We start from the raw sequence: 21,213 nt of genomic DNA on the forward strand, positions 1-21,213 counted from the left end.
GTCGTATATGTAGTATGTGATGAACTACTATGGTTGCAATTTCTCCCGTGAAACTTTTTTTTGAATTATGCAGTTTCATATATAGTTTCTGTTTGGCTGCGCACGTTTCCGACCCGCAAATGAGATCCGCGTCGAATTGCAAACGCATTTTACGGGGGTTTTGCGGAGTCTAAGGCAGTGTGGATCGGGACTATGCCGACAGTCTACTTTGGACGCAAGCAGTGACGCCACGAACACCCGTAACACAGATCCACGATCAGCAACTGCGCGCCTATTTAATCATTAACTCGGGTATGTATCGCAGTCAACTTCAAGAAGCGGACGCGAGCTATCTCGATAGTCGATGGCGCCGGCGCTCAAGGTGTACGGGTGGGCGGTCTCGCCGTTCGTGGCACGCCCCCTGCTGTGCCTGGAGGAGGCAGGCGTCGACTACGAGCTCATCCCCATGAAACGCGAGGCCGGTGACCACCTTCTGCCGGACTTCCTCGCCAAGAACCCCTTCGGCCAGGTCCCCGTTCTCGAGGACGGCGACCTCACCCTCTTCGGTAATTCCCATCATTATCTCTTTTTTGTTTATACTACGAGATCGCCAAGGAGAGCTTGTATTATTATCAAAAAAATCACGCAGAGTCGCGCGCAATTGCGAGGCACGTGCTTCGCAAGTACAAGCCGGAGCTGCTGGTGGGCGACGGCTCGCCGGAGTCGGCGGCGATGGTGGACGTGTGGCTGGAGGTGGAGGCCCACCAGCACCACCCCGTGGCGGGCGCCATCTCGATCCAGTGCCTCCTCGTCCCGCTACTCGGCGGCACGCGCGACCAGGCCATCGTCGACGAGAACGTTGTCAAGCTGAGGAAGGTGCTGGAGGTGTACGAGGCGCGGTTGTCGGCGTCCAAGTATCTCGCCGGGGAGTCGGTCAGCCTCGCCGACCTCAGCCACTTCCCGCTCATGCACTACTTCATGGAGACGGAGTACGCGTCGCTGGTGGAGGAGCGCCCGCATGTCAAGGCGTGGTGGGAGGAGCTCAAGGCCAGGCCGGCGGCGAGGAAGGTCAAGGAGTTCATGTCACCGGACTTTGGGCTGGGGAACAAGGCAGAGCAGTGATTGCAACGTCGGCGTATATGTTGTGTGTGTTTTCAGATTGTTTATCCGGTGTGAATGAAATAAAAAGTGGTCCGGGTCAGTACAATTTCTTTCAAATACCATGTTCGAACCATTCAAAAATTGTGTTTCAACCTAGTTTTTTTCTCAATAATCTGAGCAAGTATATTATTTGTTGATGACACGCGATTCAAAAACTAAACATATCCGCAAATCAACATGTGCTTGTGGTTGGATTGTTAGATGGACAGTGGTATCCCAGCCCATCACGGTTCAAATCCTGCTGCTCGTATTTATTCTGAATTTATTTCAGGATTTCAAACGATATGCGCCCGTCGGCTACGAGGCGCCTACGGTGACTTCGTAAAATCTCAAGATGATATTCGATTCAGACTTTCGGAGGTGCTCATAGAGGTAGGGTGTGTGTGCGCGCGTTCATACAGGTGAGTGTATACGCGTATATATGAACGCTTGTGTCTGTACTGATGTTAAAAAAACAACTAAAGATATCCCCAAAAATAGGAGCAATGATCGCTCACTATGGTGGAAATATATGTGACCCTGCCTCACATCAGTGTCATCGTCGATCTATCTCGTCTCCTATGGCAGTTATGGAGATGCGGTGGATCGCGGTTGACGCGGATGGAGGGCTCCGTTTTTAGGTGTTCGTTTAGTTTAGTTAGTGTTTGTACCATGGTTAAGAAGGATAGGTGGTGGCGGCTCTCTGAAGATGGAATAAGATTCTTCTCACCTAACTCCGTCCCGACAGTGTGTCTAGCGTCATTGGAGGCGTGTGGAGGTGTGCCCCGTAAAAAAAAATGATCTCGTGAGATTCGGTCGGTGTTTGTCTTTAGTGTTTGGTGGATCCTCTTGATGCCGGTTTTCGTTCGTCTACTTTCATGTGTCTTCAAGTTGGATCCTTTCGATATTGCTCATCTCTTCATCTACGACCGTTATTATTCTGGTGCACTGGTACTATAGGGTCGTAGCACACGACTTCTCGATTGTCTTCTACAACAAGATTTGCCCAACTCCAATGATGGAGAGGTTATGACGGTATTGCGTCTTCGGCTTGCTCCAGTGCTTATAATGATCGCTAAGTGGTTTACAAATCTGGATGTATTTTTTGTTACTTCTAGGGCTCATTGTAATACCTTGATGTTTTGATGACTAAATTGAAAGTTTTCTCGCAATCTCAGCTCCATATGCCCCAACAAGCTGTGTTGTCGGGTCATAGTTCGTTTGAACATGTCACGAGCAATTTCCAAAAAGTGAGTAGTTGATGTTTATGCAAACAGTACATGAGTTGGACCAAAGTTCTTTACACTAGTTATACTTATTTGTTTGAATGAAAGAGAGGCCTTCCTCTCCGATTTAAATTGAAGAATACCATATGGATGAAAACAACATTCCCTTAGTTTCGCTCCAAGAGGAATATAAGTACCCCAGTGCTCTTGCGAAGGCCGTCTTACATTACCTATGGGGAAGGAAATTGCACAAACAACCAATTGTTGGAGTTGATTTTCTACATAACACCTATTCTTCAGATTTGTCGCACAAAAATGCCACCTATCGGTACAACGTGTTACGGCTAGTTCTAATTCATCGTTTGACTACATTGACATGATTCATGATGAGTGGAACTCGCTTGTAAGTGCGCACGTGAAAGAAAAAAAAGATCGCATCAGTCAGCCAATAAAAACTGCCAATATTCGCAGTTTTAGTTGATCGTTATATATTTTAAAATCCTAACATTTAAAATATCTCAAAAGTTAGTAATCATATATATACCTAATACTAATTTGAGAACATTTTAGCTTATTTGGACCATGTGTTGGAGATATTGGCAGCTTGTTGTCTTAATAGATTTTTTTTCAAATTCAAGAATTTTAAGAATACAATAAAAATCTAGTAAATGGAGTATTGACCTTGGAAATTTTTTTGACTCATTTTGACCATACCTTTGGGAGAAATTAAAGGTTTTAGTTAGCTTGAGCCAACTATCATTGCATGCTTTATGCGTTTGTAGTTACATGCAGGACCACCTATTAGAAATCATGTCAACATGATCAAGTGATGAATTAGAGCTATCTGCAACGGTTACACCAATAGGTTGTGTTAACCTGAAAAGTATGTGCCCCCGCAAAAAAAACCTGAAAAGTACGTGTTCCTTTGCAAATTCATCCCGAATAGTTGATGGTTTGTAGTAGTGCAGATGTACTTCGCGTGGCAGGCTACTGTTGATTATTCTCTTCTTTCACGGAAGATTGGAATTCAGCCTAGTGATTTTTCTTCTAGATCAGACTTGTTGCATACGCCAAGCTTCCTTCCTGTCTAAGGAATTTTTTCTTAAGCTGTCCATATCATCAGCAGTATGAATATTGTATTGCTTTCTAAAAAATGTTAATTATGGACGTCAGAAATTTCTTGTGCAGGAAGGAAGCTTGACTCATACAACAAGTCCAATCCACAAGAGAAGGCACTAAGTTGACTTCCAATCTTCCATCAAAGAAGAGAAAAGTGTAGCAGCAGCGACACTACTATGTCCGTTTTCAAGAAAGATGGTCAGAGTTTCAGTATTTTGACTGCAAAAATATTTACAAGTATTCAAAATCATATGTGCGAATTTGTCTTAGAAAATATGTTTGGACTCAAATAGTGCCGGTTAAAGGCTACTTCGCCAACAGGCACACACTCCATGTGCGCTGGGCCGACACATTTATGCTTTTATTCATTTTTCTTAGGGTGCGCCCTAGGATTTGAACTCCAAACTACTTCGTTCATAGCGACACGTGGTGACCAACTCGCGGGACTTGTTTATGTTTACTTCTTTTTATCTTTTTGTTGTCTTTCCTTAGTGCGTGGAATATCTGGGTTTTTTCACCCGGTTTTCTAGGCTAGGTTCCGGTGGATTCTTTTTACCCAGTTTTCTTCCTTTTTTAAGTTTTTTGTTTCTTTTTCGGAAAAGCTAAAATCCTGCCGACTGGCAGATTGCAACAGATCCGCACGATGTGAATCTCGTCCATTCTCGATCATACGGCGCTGGCTTAATCGATGTAATCCCGTCTTAATTGTTGCAATCCCGCATTGACTTAATTGCTGTAATCCCGCATTGATTAGTTGACTTCCCATATTAAATGGATCGTGACTAGGACTTTCCCGACTTAATCGATGTAATCCCGTCGCCTACTTTTTTTTTCTCTGAAAATCTTGGTGCGAAAAATATAGGTGCTTGGTGTGGGAATTGAACCCAACACCTCCAAAGTTTATACCCATCACCCTTACCATCTCACCAACTATTAATTGTTGTCTAAAAGAAGGCAACAAGGTATTCGAACCTTTTTACTACTATATGAGCAAAAAAAGGAAGTTTTTCTAGTTCTTTTCTTGAATTTCTCTGATAACTCGCATACAATCATCATGATATCTAGTTTCACGAAGATTTTTTACCAACTCGTCTCAAGTTGATCACACCGTGGTAATTTTCTCACGCGGGGGTGGGGGAGAGCATGGGGTGAGGGGGGGGGGGGGGGGGGGTTGATGAAATATACTACGCGTTAACTTTTGTGTGAATAGTATGGTAACTCACACATCGTAGATCTGATAACTTATGTGCCCCGGTCCTAATAACTTTGGCATGGGAGGGGGTGATGAAATATTCCCCTGGTACCTTTTATGTGAATAGCATGGTAACTCACACATCGCAGCCTGATAACTTACGTACCCCGGACCTGAAAACTTTGGCATGTGTGTGTGTGTGGGGGGGGGGGGGGGGGTCAATGAACTTTGGCGACCGAAGGGGGGTTGACAAACTTTTGTGTGAATAGCATGATAACTCACACATCGCAGACCTCATAACTTATGCACCCCATCCTGGTAACTTTGGCAACGAGGGGGGGAGTTGATGAAATATCCCCTCGGTAGATTTTGTGTCGATATCATGATAACTGACACATCTAGACCTGATAACTTGTGGACCCCGGTCCTGATAACTTTGGCACGGGGAGTGGGGGGGGGAGTTGATGAAACATCCCCTCGGTAGCTTTTGTGTGAATAGCATGGTAACTCACACATCGCACAAAATCATTTGCTCCAAGTTTTTAAAAGAGAAGGTCAGCGCAAGGGAGGAGATAACTTTGGCACGGGGGGAGATAACTTTTTCCCCACAAAAAATACAACTTCTTTTCTCTATGCCCAAAGTTACCGCAGTGTTTGTGAGTGAGTTATCAGGTTTGTGGCGTATATATTACCATGCTCTTTATAAAGAGTTATTGGCGTGTGTTACAAAAAAAATCATGTGGTCAAAAACATTACCACAGTGTTTGTGCGTGAGTTATCTGATCCATAGCGTATAAATTATCATGCTCCTTTTACAGATAAGTTATCGGAATGTGTTACAACAACATTTTTTTCTTCGGGCCAATAGTTACCATGGTGTTTGTGAGTGAATTATCAGGTTCGTGACATATAATTACCACACTCTGTAAGCTATCGGGGTGTATTAAAACAATTTTTTACCTAGGATCAAAATGTTACAGCGATGTGTGAGCTATCAGGTCTATGATGCATGAATTACTGTGTACAAAAGGGAAGAAAAATTGGTAAAAAGAAAGAAAGAAAAATGGCTTGTTTTTCTAGTCGCGTATGTGCGAGTATAATTTTTATCGATCTTCTTTGTAATCACAAGTTGAAACCAGACCAGGTGGATATGACAAGTGATGATGGACCAAGAGGTAGTGAGTTTGACTCCCATCTCCTACGATATTTTTATCACGTTTTTTCTACCACGCCAGAAAATAAAAAGGAAGCGGGAGAAGTGGTGGGATCGCCAGAAAAATCAGAGATAGCGCGCGGGGCGGAAGAAGTGGATCGCGAGAGGATTGTGCGGATGTGTTGCTTAACGTTCAGTCGACTGGACGTTAGCATAGTCCTTCTTTTTTTATTACTTTATACTTTTCCTTTTTCGTTTCTCTTTCTATTTTATTTTTCCTGTTTTTTCATGTTCCCTTTTAGTTTTCATATTTGATGGTCTTTTTTCCAAAATCAATGAATTATTTTTCAAATTCGATGAACTTTTTCCAAAATTAATGGACTTTTTTCAAATTTCATGAAATTTCTTCAAATTCAATGAACTTTAAAAAAATGATGAACTTTGGACTCACATTTGATGAACTTTTTTCAAATTTTCAAAGTTTTTATAAAATCAATGAATTTGTTTTCAAATTCGTGCAGTTTCTTGAAAATTGATTAACTTTTTTCAATTTTGTGAACTTTCTTTGAATTTAGCAAACTCTCTTTTTGTGATTTTCATTCTTTTCAAAAAGTCAACTGATCAGTGGTCAACTATGACCAGTGAACCACGATCACTAACCGGGAAATCCGCGACTCCCGAACTAGCGATCCCCTCCGTTGCTGGGCCAGCCCACGGGAGCTGGCGCACGAAGTGCCACTGCTGTGTAGCGGGTGCTGGTATGGGAAAGTGGCGCTTAGAGCGTCAATTAGGAGCACGCGAACCTTCGGGGAGGGATCATCCAGAATCATTCAGGCGAGGAGAGAGTGCTCCCATTCCTCGTCCAGTGTGGGAGGGAGCAAGCAACGCGCTCCCATCCGCACACTTTGGGTCAATCCATTGGGGGCGTGGGGTAGCCTGTTTTTTTCATTAAGTTTTTATGTTTTATGTTTTCTCCTTATTTTTATCTGGTTATTCAAAAAAGTTGCGCTTTAATAAAGTGTAGAATTTTTTAAAATGTTCACAAATTAAATATTTTAAGTTTTCCTTTTTTGAAAAATAAAACGTTCTCAATCGTGAAAAATATTTTTGAATTCAAAAACTCTTCAGGAACTTGAAAAATATAATGTTCACTAATACAAAAAATGTTCATGAATTGCTAAAAATGTTCGATAATTCAAAAAAATCTTCGTAAATCAGAACATATCCATGAGAAAAATGTTCATGAAATTTTGAAAAGGTCTGATAAGTCAGAGAAATTAGGAATATAAAAAATATTCATTAGTTTAAAAAATCTTCACGACTTTAAACAAAGGTTTATGGATTCAAAAAAGGTTCAAGAAGTCCAAAATTATGAAATTTAAAAAGGAAAATTAAAACCCCAAAAATTAAAAAATTAAAAATCTAAGAAAAAATAGAGGGGAAAATAATAAGTTCAGGGAAGGTTCTAGAACATTGCCAAAACTGGTGAGAAAAACACCCGGAATGGGCCGGTCCATACAGAGGACGAGGAGCTATGCCTTTCATGGTTATTCCCTAACGCAAGCAGGGAATAGGATCCGCTGCGAGGAGACCCGACAAGGCGACCCACCCATCCCCAAGCTAAACCGCACTTACGTCAACCCCACGCCGGTCCCAAAAATCTGTGAGGGCTATTTCTCGCCCGTACTGATTCCTATTAGGATTCGCCTATGAGTGGGAAATAATGGGCCAACCCATGTTAGATTTATTTTCTTTCTTTTTTCGGTGTATTTCCATTTCTTGCAGCTTGGTTTTTCTTTATTTTTTCTTGTTTTCCTTTTTACTATTTCTTTCGCCCGTGTTCTTTGGTTTTTTTTTGTTTTCTTTGTTCTTTTATGGTTTCCTGCACTTTTCTTTTTTTTTCTCAAGTTTTCATCAGTTTTTAGTTTTTTTCCTTTTTTCTTATTTCAACACTTGTCCAGTTTTTTCACGCATGATGTTCCTTTTTCGTAACATAAAGGACATTTTCCTTGCATAAGTTTAAAAAATTTTAAAAATATGTTTCACATCATTTTAATATATGTTCTAATCTCTTTCCTTTTGTCTTAAACAATGTACATTGTTTTTTTATATGAGGAATATTTTGTATATAAGTTTCACATTTTCCAAATACATAATTAACTTCTTTTAGATAAATCTTCTGATGTCTAATTTTTTAACACAAACTACATTTTTTAGATATATATATATATATATATATATATATATATATATATATATATATATATATATATTGATGTCTATTTTTTTCTACCTATTGCATTTTTTCGTGACATATGAAACATTTGTTTATACAGGTAACAGTTTTTAAGTACATGATTAACATTTCTTGAAACATATGTATTGATGCCTACTTTTTCCTTTTACAATGTTCATATACACATGAAAAGTTTTTATATATATGTTTAACAATATTTCAATACATGATTAACATTTTTTTACATACATGTTTTGATTAGTATTTTTTCATACACATTGTGTGCATCAGAAATATTTTTAGAGTTTTTTAACATTTTTCAAATACACGGTTTACATTTATAAAAGTTTGATGAATAATTTAGAAAACTAAAATGGAAAAAGGTTAATTAAAATAAAAAACAAAGGAGAAAAATAGAAACAGAAATAAAAATATAGAAAGTACAAACAAAAGGAAATTAAAAAACATGGGTGATGCTATCATGGCCCCCGAAAAACGTCCAAGTGAGTAGCCCAGAAAAACAACCTTAGGCTTTGTTTGGTTGAGGCCGCTAATAGGCGCTGGCACGCCGACCCAAAACTCGGCCGGTCGCAGCCCATCTACGCGATTCAATGCATAGCGTCCGTAGGATTCGCTGGTCACCGCAAACAAAAAAAGTCAACACATGGGTGTTCCCCATCCCCCATGCAGCCCGGCACCACACAGCCGTTCCGCTCGCGGTGCCTAGCACGCTCACGACTGGCGACACCCCCACCTGCGTCGTCCTCGACTTCCCACTCTTGCCGGCCACCCGCGCCCCGCGCTCTGCGTCCTCTCGTGGCGCCGTGCTCGGCGGTGACCGCTTGTGCTTGCTGGTCGGCCAACGATGAGGCTTGCATCTTCTCGCTGACCGGTGTAGCTTCTTCGCCGACTCATCGCAGCACCATCGTGTATCGTCTGCCTCTCAACGCTGGCACCATCGTCAGCTCACCGCGTCGGTCAAAGCTTTCTCAGACGTCGGTTGTAGCTTTTTTGTGTCGTTCATAGCTTATGTCACCTCCGGTTGAAGCCTTTTTTGTTGCCAGTTGAAGCTTTTTTCATCAACGGTTGTAGCTTTCAAAAACACCGGTTGCAGCTTCTGTGGTGTCGGGCCCTGCTTCCGTCTTCTCTTCGGTTGAAGCTTTTTTTCTCGTCGGTTGTAGCTTTCTCAAATGCCGGTTGCAGCAACCTTGACTAGCCGTCGTACCGACAGCACCTCGTTCCAGCATCGATGGTTGCCGGTTGCAACACCTATGGCCGCCGTCTCGAGCTCCGGCTAATGCTGGTTGTAGCACAGCCTTCGGGTGGCCGTGGTGCACCATTGTAGCATCCCGAGGGAACACTGCCACGGATCGCATGGTCGTGGCCCAATCCAGTGCATCTCCTAGCAGCACGATCGTCGTGCGCGTCCCAAGGGTGATCAGGACGAACTCACAGCGTCTCCTGGGAGTTCGTGCGTGCCACCGTGGCTGAAGTGGGAAGAAGAGATGGGGAGGCGGCCGCCGTTTGTCGGTTGTAGCATCGCCCACCTTTGGCTCCAGCTTGCCACCACGCTGGTTCCAGCTTGCCGTCGTGACGGTTGCAGCACCGGGAATTCTTCCCCCCGGTTGTATCCAATCGACGTACTCGTAGCACCCCCATGGCCGGTTCCAGCTCCTTTGGATACCCGTTGTAGCACTCTGGTGGCTGGTTGCAGCTCCTGTAAAACGATTGCAGCACGTCATCTTGCCCGGATCCAGCAGGCAGTAGGGCACCTTGCTCTCCCCCCGGAGATTGCACCAAGACATGGCACCTGTCTCAGCAACCACTAGGGGCCGTTGTAGCATATGGAAAAAAATCGCCGGTGGCAGCAAACACTTCCTCTCCGATGAATGGCGTGTGTCTCCGGGCAGCTCGAAGTCAGCCATGGTCTCTGCAAAAAAAACGGTGAGAGCTTTCGCGCAACAGGCCAGTCAGGGGTGGAGGTTTGAGATGGACAGAAGCGGAGGAAACCAGCTCGGGTTGTGCCGTCCATGGCGTCTCGAGCGTGAGCGGGGGGAGAAGAGATGGAAGAGGATGTGCGGTTGAGAAAGAAACGTATGAAACGATAAGATTCCTGGAGTAAATCACGTGGTGCCACTGCCAGCGAGCGCGCGCGTCGGAATCGACCGACCAAATTTTCAACTGGCGCGCTGGCGTGAAATGTTCCTCTCTCCAAGAGGGTTGGAGGGGATTGATGAGGATTGAAACGTATTTTGACTTACAAGGGGTTTAAATCTCCTCAAACCCCGTCAATCCTCTCACATCCACACTCAACCAAACAAGGCCTTATTGAAAAGTACTCCTTTCAAATGTCACTCCGCCCTTCCAACTTGAAAGTTTTCCATGTTTTCATAGATACGTGATACGTCTCCAACGTATCTATAATTTTTAATTGTTTCATGCTATTATATTATTTATTTTGGATGTTTAATGGGCTTTAATATACTCTTTTATATTATTTTTGGGACCAACCTATTAACCGAAGGCCCAGTGCAAATTGTTGTTTTTTTGCCTATTTCAGTGTTTCGCATAAAAGGAATATTAAACGGAATCCAAACGGGACGAAACCTTCGCGAGGATCTTTCTTGGAAGAAACACAATCCAGAAGACTTGGAGTGGAAGTCAGAGACGCAACGAGACGGCCACGGGGCAGGAGGGTGCGCCTAGGGGGGTCGGCACGCCCCCCACCCTCATGGGCCCCTCGTAACTCCACCGACCTACTTCTTTCGCCTATATATAATCTTATACCCTGAAAACATCGGGGGAGCCACAAAACCACTTTCGCCTATATATATGTGCTTTTGCAAAACTGTAAACTAATATCAGAAACAGAGCTGCTAAATTACAACACAGACAAAGAGAGATGGGTGGGGGGCGTCTCCATGTTGTGCCCGGAGAGGCCGCGACGAGCTCTTCCCCCTCGACATGGCGGCGCTCCAGCATAGACGAGCCTCCTCTCCTGCCGAGGTTCAGCTGCTCAATTATTGTTCACTGCTATGCCCATTGCTCATCAGTGCAAGCTCTGTTTTTCTGAATGCATACCAACCAGTTCAATTCAGATAAGAACCCAGACGACAAATCCTCAGTTGATCCACCAGTCTCAGTTACAACAAGTATCATCGATCTGAATAGGCGAAAACGAACTGAAACCTACTGGAGTAGATCGATGAAGTGAGGTGAAAAATCCAGCTGGTCAGGAGCAGATGGGGCAGAGCACGAGGCCGTTCTCGTTGCACTCCCGGCATCGGAGCACCACGCCTCTCTCCGGGCGCCCTTTCACCGCAGCGCCGACGCCGGACAGCACCTTGCGGCTGCCGGAGCAGTCGAAGCAGGGGAGGAACCTCATGCCGCCGCAGCCGTCGCAGCAGCCGTGGGAGCGCGCGCGGGGGAGGCCCTCCAGCAGCGGCGCCAGCGCGCCCTCCTCGTCCAGCCGCAGCACCTCCTCCGCGCCGCCCACGTGGCGGCCCCGCACGAACAGCCGCGGCAGCGCCGCCGGGGCGCCCGGGAGGAGCAGCGCGCGGAGCTCGTCCCGGAAGCCGCGGTCCATGGAGACGTCGCGCTCGCGGAAGGCGACGCCGTGGGACTGCAGCGCCGCGCGCGCCGCGTTGCAGGCCTCGAAGGTGGCGCGCACGGCGCGGAGCGTGGTGGTGTAGAGCACCGCGCAGCGCGCGCCGCCGGGCGGGCAGCGCTGCGGCGGAGGTGGGACGCGCGCCGCGGCGTTGCCGTCGATGGCGCGGAGCGGGAAGCGGATGGGGCGGGGCGGGCGGTCGCCGGCTTCCCTGCGGGCGGGGCCGCGCGGGGACTTGGATTTGGCCGGGGTGGAGGGGTCGTGTAGGCCGGCCATGAGCTCCCACGAGTTGATGACCTCCGCCTCCGGCTGCTCGTCGGAGGGCGGCTTGGGCTTGGCCCTGCAGGAGGGGAGCGAGAGCGGTGGGACGGGCGGAGGCGGCGGCGGTGGAGGGGGTGTGGATTTGGTGGTGGAAGGGGAGGCGGCGAGGTTGTAGGTGAGGATGCCGTAGGTGGAGGAGGTGAGGGAGACGATGTGGGACGCGGAGGCGGATACCCCGATGATCCGGCGCTCGTCGTCCTCGGTGAAGGTCGACGACACGCACCCCATCGATCTGTCTACTGTGGGCGGACTCGACTCGGCTCTCTCCTCTGCTCCGGCCTGCTCTGCGGGCTGCGGCGCGGTGGTGGAAACCTGGGAGGTGGGGAGGGGAGGGGAGGAAGGGAAGGGAAGGGAATGGGGGGGAAGAGGATTCAAAATTTCAATTCGAAGAGAGACAGACTGCCGCCCGCCCCGCTCCGCTCGAGGACAAGTGATAATAAAGGACGGCAAGAAATGAAGCGTGGGCCAATTATTTTCAGTTGGGTGCAGATGGTGTTGCCGAGGATAAATGCTTGTCGACGGAGAACACACTTCAAATCAAAACTACTCAGCGCGACTTTGACCTAATGGCTCGCTGCAATCTTCGCTCGTTGTACTATTATAAAATCGAATGGGATTTTGTGAAGGTAGGGCCAGTTCTATTAGACTTTCCACAGTTGGAATAACGTAGGTAGTAACATCACACATATCTAAGTTAAATAGATGATATGGCATGCAATAAATGAAGAAAGAGATGAAAGTGGTAACATAACTAGTTACTACTAGTATGAGTAACATCACACATATCAAGGCAAGATGTGTCTATAGCCTAATAAATGAAGTGCTCCATGTTACCACACATATGTTACTCCCCACTATGAAGGTAGTAACATAGACTAGTAATATGGGCATGTTACTAGTCTATGTTACTACCCATTGTGGCTAGTCTTAGAGTATCTACTGTCAGGCTCCTCAAATGTGTATACGCTCTGGCGGGCGGGGGCCTCCTAGTTAGCACGCGGGTCGGATAGTCTCCTATCACAAATCCCACGTATCCTGCCAGCTCGTTGAGCCAGCCCCCGCGGCGGTGCTGGTGATCTTTTTTTTTCAATCACAAAGATTTCACTAATAATCTAGCATCCGAATTTTAGGCATGGCAATTTGAATGTTTTAATTGCAAATTACATTGTCACGGCATGGAATTCCCTTCAACGAGCAAGGAAGATCCTAGCCATGTTCAGTTTTTCCCTAGGATCTGCCATGCTTAAACATCTGACATTAGATTTTTTAAGTTTTCATTTTAATAAATCTTCAATAATTTCTAAAACATTCATGAATTTTAATAAAATCTAGAATTTGGGAGACTGTTTGTAAATTCAAAAAATTGTTCGCGGTTTCAAAAAATGTTTCCTGATCACAAAAATGTTCACAAATTTTAAAAAAATGTTCGCGGTTTCAAAAAATGATCGTGGATTCAAAAGATGTTTCCTGATCACTAAAAATGTTCACAAATTTTAAAAAATGTTCGCGGTTTCAGAAAATGATCGTGAATTCAAAAAATGTTTCTTGATCACTAAAAATGTTCACAAGTTTAAACAAATGTTCACAAATTCAAAAATATTCATTCAAAAATATTGGTAAAAACAAAAAAAACTCATGAGTTCAAAAAAAGTTCATGAATTTAAAAAGATAGGTCTGTGAATTTCAATAATTGTTCACAAATTTGAAAAAATATGTTCATGACTTAAAAAAAAGTTCATAGAGTTCACCAAATGATCGTGGGTTCTTTTTTTTTTTTACTAATTTCACAAATTTTTTGCATGTTTAAAGATGATCACAATTTTTTTAAACTTTGTGAAATCCAAAAAATATTCACAGGTTCACAAAATGTTCATTACTTTCAAGGAATGTTTGCGAGTTTGATAAAAATGTCCATGAATTTCAAAAATTGTTCACAACTTTAAAAATATTATTGAATTTGAATTTTTTTTGTGATTTTAAAAAAAGTTCATGTATTGGAAAAAAAAGTGATTTTACAAAAATATTACAAATTTTAAAGAAAAAAGGAAAGAAAAAAAGAAAAAACATAACAGGAAAAACAAAAATGAAATAAAAAACAGAAGAAAAAAACATAAAATGAAATAAAAAACTCCCATCTGCCGCGACATTCACCCAGCAGGACCTGTATGGGCCACCACAGTCGAAGCTAAATTCGAAGATCCCTCTGTAGTCTATCTCGACTCGACATGATGGTAACCGTTTCAGGGATATACCCAGGTTTGGGCTCTCACGGAGAAGATAATATCCTATGTCGTGCTCTTTGCTTTATTGTGTTGGGGTGTGTAACGCCCACGATGCGGCTATATCTCCCACGTGTCGAGGCACGACTTAGAGGCATAACCGCATTGTGGTTTAGTCACAAGAAGGGTCATCTTCACACAATCCCATGTAATGAACAAGAATGGGATAAAGAGTTGGCTTACAATCGCCACTTCACACAATACATAAATAAATCATACATCATTCAGAGTACACACATAGGTCCGACTACGGAACCAAAAGAAAGAAGACAACCCAACTGCTAGATCCCTGATCGTCCCAACTGGGCTCCACTACTGATCAACAAGGAAAGAAACAACACAACAGACAAGATCTTCATCGAGCTCCCACTTGAGCTCAGTTGCGTCACCTGCACTGGTATCATCGGAACCTGCAACTGTTTTGGAAGTATCTGTGAGTCACGAGGACTCAGCAATCTCACACCCGCGAGATCAAGACTATTTAAGCTTAAAGGAAAGGATGGGGTAATGAGGTGGAGCTGCAGCAAGCACTAAGCTTATATGGTGGCTAACATACGCTAAAGAGAGCGAGAAGAGAAGCAACGGAACGGTCGTCAACTAGCAATGATCAAGAAGTGATCCTGAACTCCTACTTACGTCAAACATAACCCAGAAACCGTGTTCACTTCCCGGACTCCGCCGAGAAGAGACCATCACGGCTACACACGCGGTTGAGGCGTTTTAATAAAGTCGAGTGTCAAGTTCTCTACAACCGGATATTAACAAATTCCCATCTGCCACATAACCGCGGGCACGGCTTTTGAAAGATAATACCCTGCAGGGGTGTCCCAACTTAGCCCATCATAAGCTCTCACGGTCAACGAAGGATAAACCTTCTCCCAGGAAGACCCGATCAGTCTCGGAATCCCGGTTTACAAGACATTTCGACAATGGTAAAACAAGACCAGCAAAGCCGCCCGAATGTGCCGACAAATCCCGATAGGAGCTGCACATATCTCGTTCTCAGGGCACACCGGATAAGTCAAGCTACGAGTAAAACCAGACCTCGAGTTTCCCCGAGGTGGCCCCGCAGGCTGCTCGGTTCGGACCAACACTCGAAGGAGCACTGGCCCGGGGGGGTTTAAAATAAAGATGACCCTTGAGTCTGCAGAACCCAAGGGAACAGGGGATAGGTGGTACCAAATGGTAAAACCAAGGTTGGGCCTTGCTGGAGGAGTTTTATTCAAAGCGAACTGTCAAGGGGGTCCCATAAATCACCCAACCGCGTAAGGAACGCAAAATCAAGGAACATAACACAGGTATGACGGAAACTAGGGCGGCAAGAGTGGAACAAAACACCAGGCATAAGGCCGAGCCTTCCACCCTTTACCAAGTATATAGATGCATTAATTAAATAAGAGATATTGTGATATCCCAACATAAACATAATCCAACATGGAGCAAACTTCATCTTCTCCTACAACTAGAAACGCTATAAGAGGGGCTGAGCAAAAGCGGTAACATAGCCAAACAATGGTTTGCTAGGAAGGGTGACAAAGGTTAGAGGAGGTTTCATGGCAATTTGGGAGGCATGATATAGCAAGTGATAGGTGGCGCAGCATAGCAATAGAGCGAACAACTAGCAAGCAAAGATAGAAGTGATTTCGAGGGTATGGTCATCTTGCCTGAAATCCCGCTAGGAAGAAGAACGAGTCCATGAAGAAGACAAGCGGACGTAGTTGAACGAATCCTCACAACTCCGGAACGAAACCGAAGCTAACGAGAGAAGCAACCCGGAAAGAAACAAACAACATAGTAAACAACCATCACATTCACATGGCATGATGCACAAACAAGTATGATGCATGTCCGGTTTAAAGAGGCATGGCATGGCAAAGTGCAACAAACAATACTACAAGTTAAGTGGAGCTCAATATGCAACGAGTTGCACATTGACGAAACACCACATCAATTATTTAGTTCTCTCCCGCTTATGGACCCAACAATATTAAATGTTATTAACCATGGCAAGAGGCGAAGCATATGGAAACTACCTATTTTAGGCAATTTAAATGAGGCCGGAATGACAAACAACAATTTCCGGAAAATCCTCATGTCCATAATTTAGATTTAGTACTGTTCTGCCCTAAACACAATTTTAATGTTGTTAAACAGCAAAATGAAGTGCACCATGTTAAACTAGGCATTTTTCTACCCCATTTACATATATAATTTATTAAAATCCGAGCTACGGTTATTTAGTTATGAAATATATCATTTTAACATGGCATTTAAGCAAATTTAAACAAACAGCATTTTAAACATTTTTAACATGGTTGAAAGCAGCATATTATGAAACTAGAGGAAATTCTAGACATTTTTCATATATAAATTATTTTAATCCGATGCACTGCTGTGAAGTTATTATATGCATGATGTATGAGGGGTTTTCTGCAACTAAGCAAAACATGGGGCGGCTGGGACTCGAACCCCAGACCCCTCGAATGGATAGAGGCCGCGCTAGCCACTGGGCTAGCTGATATGCTTGCGGTGGAAACATAGTGGCAAACTTAAATAACCTATACATGCCAGAACGGATCTAGGAAAGGATCGAAGCTTCGTTCATGGAGGAAGTTGCTCACAGCGGGAAAACAGAGGCCGGCGGCCATGGCGATGCTGGCCCTTGGTTGGCTGGGTGAGCGGAAGGAGCTGGGCGCCCCTAGCCTTGCGGCCCTTGCGCACATGCCGGCGTGGGAAGTCAACGGGCAGGGGCAGCTTCCTTTGTCTGCTCCCGACAGAAGGAGGCAGCGCGGCGCGGAGCAGCGCTTGGGCTGCGGTACGAAGGCGACGACAGCGACGCGCAAGGCGGGCAGGGATGGCCGGCGGTCGACGAAGATGGCCGGGACCAGACGGATCTGACTGGAGATGGTGGCCGGCGGGCTGGAGCTCCTTGCAGCTTCCATGGCATACTCCTCCGAAGAACAGAGAGGGCGGGAGATACTAGAGTGAGAAAGAGAAGAGGAACCAAGGGAGGAAGGGGACAGGAAGAGAAGGGAGGCGAGGCCGGCCTGGGGGAGCTGGTCGCCGGCGCCGTCGTCCGGTTGAGGGGGAGGCGGCGGGATCGAGGCGCGGGCGCAGAAGCTCATGTGCGTGCTCGCACACGAGCACGAGGCTCTTTCCTCGGTTGGTTCCTGGAGGCAGCGCAAGGACGAGGTAGGGGATTGCGCGAGGTACTTGGCGGCGGGGCTGGCCTGAAGCTGCTGCTGGTGGCCGGCCCGAGGAAGACGAGGTGAGGAGGAGGCGCTCAGCTGGAGGGTTCGAGCGACGGGAGGAGCGGGCGATGGTGCGGTGGTGGATCGGGCAGGCGTGCCGATCGAGGAAGGTGGGTGGCGGCGCTGGGTTTGCTCGGGAAGGAATGAGGGGATCCCAAGGCAGAGGGGACTGGAGGAGTGGCGGCGGCGCGATGGGATCGATGGGACAAGGGGCTTGAATTTAGGGATTGGTCTAGGGTTGGACTAATATATATAGCAGATGAATTTAGGTTAGGGGATATTTGGTCCCTCCGATTTAAATCGGACGGTCTAGAAAAATAAGCTAGGAGAGTCCAACAAAGAAAACGGTGATGTTTTATAGACGTTTGGGGATGATCTGAATCCAACGGTCACGACCGAGCGGGTCGGGTTCGGGACAGGTTTCGGACGCGCGCGAGAAGGGGTTTTATGCATTGTGCAGGGAGATAAGGCGAACGAAGAAGAGGGAAACGAGAACCCGGTTGGTCTCGAAAGGGGCAACGGAGGCAACAGGGAGAAGCGGGAACTACGAACGGACCACGAGTTTTAAAAACATGCGGATGCAAAGCGATGATGCAATGATGAATGCAACAAACAAATAAAACACACGGCGCACACGAAAACATGGAAGGTGTCTGGAGCGTCGGTCTCGGGGCGTTACAGGGTGTATACAAAATATAAAGTACTAGGGGATTGTGATTCTGCAGTACGGCAAGACCGACCCCTGGCTTATATAGCATACCGGGGTCCCTAGGGTTTACACGACTAGGTCGGCTACGTCGATGGAGGTAGAATCCTCCACGTATCAGTCTTCGTCTCTTGTACGTCAAGCAAGGTTTTGGTTACCGGTCGAAATTTCGAGATTTCCCATGGTTACCGCGTATTTCCGTGCCCCTCGGTAAATCCCCGTACCAAGCAAAAAATACCAGTTTTTTGAATTTTTTGAATTTAAACACTCAATTTATAGTAAGGTACGTAGGATCTAATTGATGCCATGAGAGTTGGTTCTGGCGTGTTGGTAGCAACATAGTTCCTGTTTTGAGAGGTCTCTGTGGTTCCAATGTTCGTTCATTCACTTATTTGAATTCAAAATTCAACTATAAATTCAAAATATTCTCGGTATTTCTCGGTAACCGTGCTAACCGCGTTTATCAGTCCCCCTCACTAAAAACGCCTCATTTGGTAACCAAAACCTTGACGTCAAGCCTTCCGGAGTCATCGCGTATACCGCCATGGGCCGCCCAAAGTGGTCCAGGACGGAATCGACAATGGGGTCCTTTGCCCAGCCCACCAGGCCGGGAATCGGCATCATGAGAGGTCCCTTGGTCGGGACACCATAAGAGTGGGCAGGCTCACTCCTTCAATTCTTGATGCACCGATGTTAGAGATATATTTGGGATACTTGTATTTGGTAGTCTAGGATTTGTAATCCGTCTCCTATCTTATCTCCAGGAGAGGCGTCTTGCCCTCCAAGTCTTGTACTCAATATATACTTGCCCTCGAGGCTCAATAATACATCCATCATATTCCGCAACAATCTCTCTTTCTCCCTTCTAACATGGTATCAGAGCAAGTCGATCCTAAACCCTAGCCGCCGCTTCCGCACCCGCGTCCGCCCCTGGGGCGATCGGTCTCCATGACCGCCGCCGGGGGCCGCGCCGCCCGTACCTAGGGTTTGTCCACCGGCCGTGTTGGCCGGCTGCCCTAGAGAGTCCTTTTTTCCCGATCCTTTGATCCGGGTTTTCTCTCTCTCACCGGTCGCTTTGATCGGCGTCTACTTTTTGGTTTTCCGGTCTATGTGATCCGGTTTGCGTCGCCCACCGCCGCCGTCGACCCCGTGCGCCTCTACTCCAACACCGGCGCGATTGACCGGCTTCTTCACTGACCCGGCGGCCTCGCGCGTCGTCCGCGCGTCTGCCCGTCGGTCGCCCCGACTCGGCGGCCTCGCGCGTCGTCCACGCGTCGGCCCGCCGGTCGCCCCGACCCGGCGGCCTCGCGTCATGCGGCGGTCCTTCACCGCCGTCGTTCGCGCGACGGCCCGCCCGTCGATCTACGCCGGCCGTCACCGCCCTGCTCCGACCGGGACTCCTGCATCACCCTGACCCGGCGGCCTCGTGCCATGCGGCGGCCAATCATAGCCGCCCTGCCGCCCGCCGCCGCCGGCTTCATCTCGGACTCCGCCGCCACCGCGCCTCCACTGAGCGGTGTCCCCGATCTCGCGCGCGATCGGATTGATCACCCACCCGCCGCCGCGATCCGCCTCATCTACGCCGTGCGACCGACCTGGCCCGTCGGTTGCGCGCGCCTCCGCAGGCCCCATGAAGATCGTCCCCGAGTTCAGCGCGCCTCTCCACCGATCGAGCATCGGGCTGCCGCTGCGTCGCCCCGTCGGGCCGCAGCGCCGCCGCCCCGTGGTTCTCCTCGCAGCTGCATCGACTAGTGTGTCGCCGCTGCGTCGCCCCTTCGGACCGTAGTGTCGCGATACGCGGTCCCCGCCGCCGCCCCGAGGCCGTCCCCGCGGCTGCACCGACTCGCGACCCGCCGTTGCGTCGCCACTTCGGGCCGCAGCGTCGCGGCCCGCGGTCCCCGCCGCCGCCCCGAGGTCTTCCCGCCGTCGCCCCGACCCGCCTGCAGCCGCTGCGTTGCCCCTTTGGGTCGTAACACCGCGGCCCGCGGTCCACTCCGCCGTCACAGCGCGTCGACCTCCCGTGGTATGCGCCGCGCCGTCTCCCTTGGCGCGGGAACGCCACCGTCGGCGCCGGTCTTCGTCACGCTGTCAGGGTTCTTCGCCTACTTCGAGCACCGCCGCGGCCGCCGTCAGGCCGCCGCCGCCGCCATTCTTCTTTGGCCGCCGCCGCCGCTACCTTCGTAGCCGCCGCCGCCGCCCGTCCTCCCTCTTCGTCTTCGTCCAAGCACCAGCCCATCGCCAGCGTCGCCGTCATCTACCCCGACCACTTCGTCTACTCCGACCACCGTTGGTGACATTGGCCCCGCGCCGATGGATGCCGCAATCGTCGTTGAGTCCTTCTCTGCTGGCCCCTCCGACTTCTCCGACATGGCGTACAGGTCGTGCAGGTCCCTCGTCTACGCATGCCCGGTGCTGGCAACACCGATGTGTGCCTTCATCCACGACGTGTCCCCGGGCCTGGCAAGCCTGGTCGGCGCTTCGTCAACTTCGTCTTCGTCCGTCTACGCATGCCCGGTTCTGGCAACACCGGCGCGTGCCTTCGTCTACGATGTGTCCCCGGGGTTGGCAAACCCGGCGCGACGCGTCGTCAACACCATTCTCCTTTCTGGCGCATCACTTCTTCGACACCACTGCGCCCATGACTAACTCGGCGCCTCCTTGTGCCTGCGGCTGCACGGCGACTCCCTTGACACCGGCTACCCCGACTCGACATCGACCACGGCGTTCTTCGCACGACTACCTCGACCACGGCTACACCACCCTCCGCTCTCGGTTACATCGACATTGGCACAAAGGGCTATCATCCGCTTGAGCAACTCGTCGGCTTCCTCTACAGTCAAAGCGTTCACGACGCGACACCGTCCACGACGCTCCCGCTAGGACTGCGGGGGGATGTCAGTCCGTCGGCTGCTATTCTCTCCAGTCTGACCGTCCGCGATGCTCCTGTTGTTCGCAACGCTACCGCTACGACTGCGTGGGGATGTTAGAGATATATTTGGGATAC

General features: G+C 47.9%; 2 protein-coding genes across 2 annotated transcripts; one reads left to right on the plus strand and one right to left on the minus strand.

Moving 5' to 3' along the window:
* The first annotated feature begins 303 nt into the window (after nucleotides 1-303).
* On the plus strand, nucleotides 304-1,197 carry LOC123165867 (glutathione S-transferase 4). Its single transcript, XM_044583611.1, has 2 exons — nucleotides 304-545; nucleotides 629-1,197. The coding sequence occupies exons 1-2, from the start codon at nucleotides 344-346 to the stop codon at nucleotides 1,099-1,101; spliced, it is 675 nt and encodes a 224-aa protein (XP_044439546.1). The 5' UTR covers nucleotides 304-343; the 3' UTR covers nucleotides 1,102-1,197.
* Nucleotides 1,198-11,144: 9,947 nt separating this feature from the next.
* On the minus strand, nucleotides 11,145-12,420 carry LOC123165874 (uncharacterized protein At5g39865-like). The gene has a single exon (XM_044583621.1). It carries the CDS (start codon nucleotides 12,199-12,201, stop codon nucleotides 11,278-11,280), a length of 924 nt encoding a protein of 307 aa, XP_044439556.1. The 5' UTR covers nucleotides 12,202-12,420; the 3' UTR covers nucleotides 11,145-11,277.
* Nucleotides 12,421-21,213: the final 8,793 nt, after the last annotated feature.

Source organism: Triticum aestivum, chromosome 1D (assembly GCF_018294505.1).
Source record: "Triticum aestivum cultivar Chinese Spring chromosome 1D, IWGSC CS RefSeq v2.1, whole genome shotgun sequence".
Lineage (NCBI taxonomy): Eukaryota > Viridiplantae > Streptophyta > Magnoliopsida > Poales > Poaceae > Triticum > Triticum aestivum.

Coding starts and splice junctions, on each gene's coding strand:
- LOC123165874 (XM_044583621.1), bottom strand. CDS start 12,201: ATGGGGTGCGTGTCGTCGACCTTCACCGAGGACGACGAGCGCCGGATC.
- LOC123165867 (XM_044583611.1), top strand. CDS start 344: ATGGCGCCGGCGCTCAAGGTGTACGGGTGGGCGGTCTCGCCGTTCGTG. Junction 546..628: donor CGGCGACCTCACCCTCTTCG/GTAATTCCCATC, acceptor AAAATCACGCAG/AGTCGCGCGCAATTGCGAGG.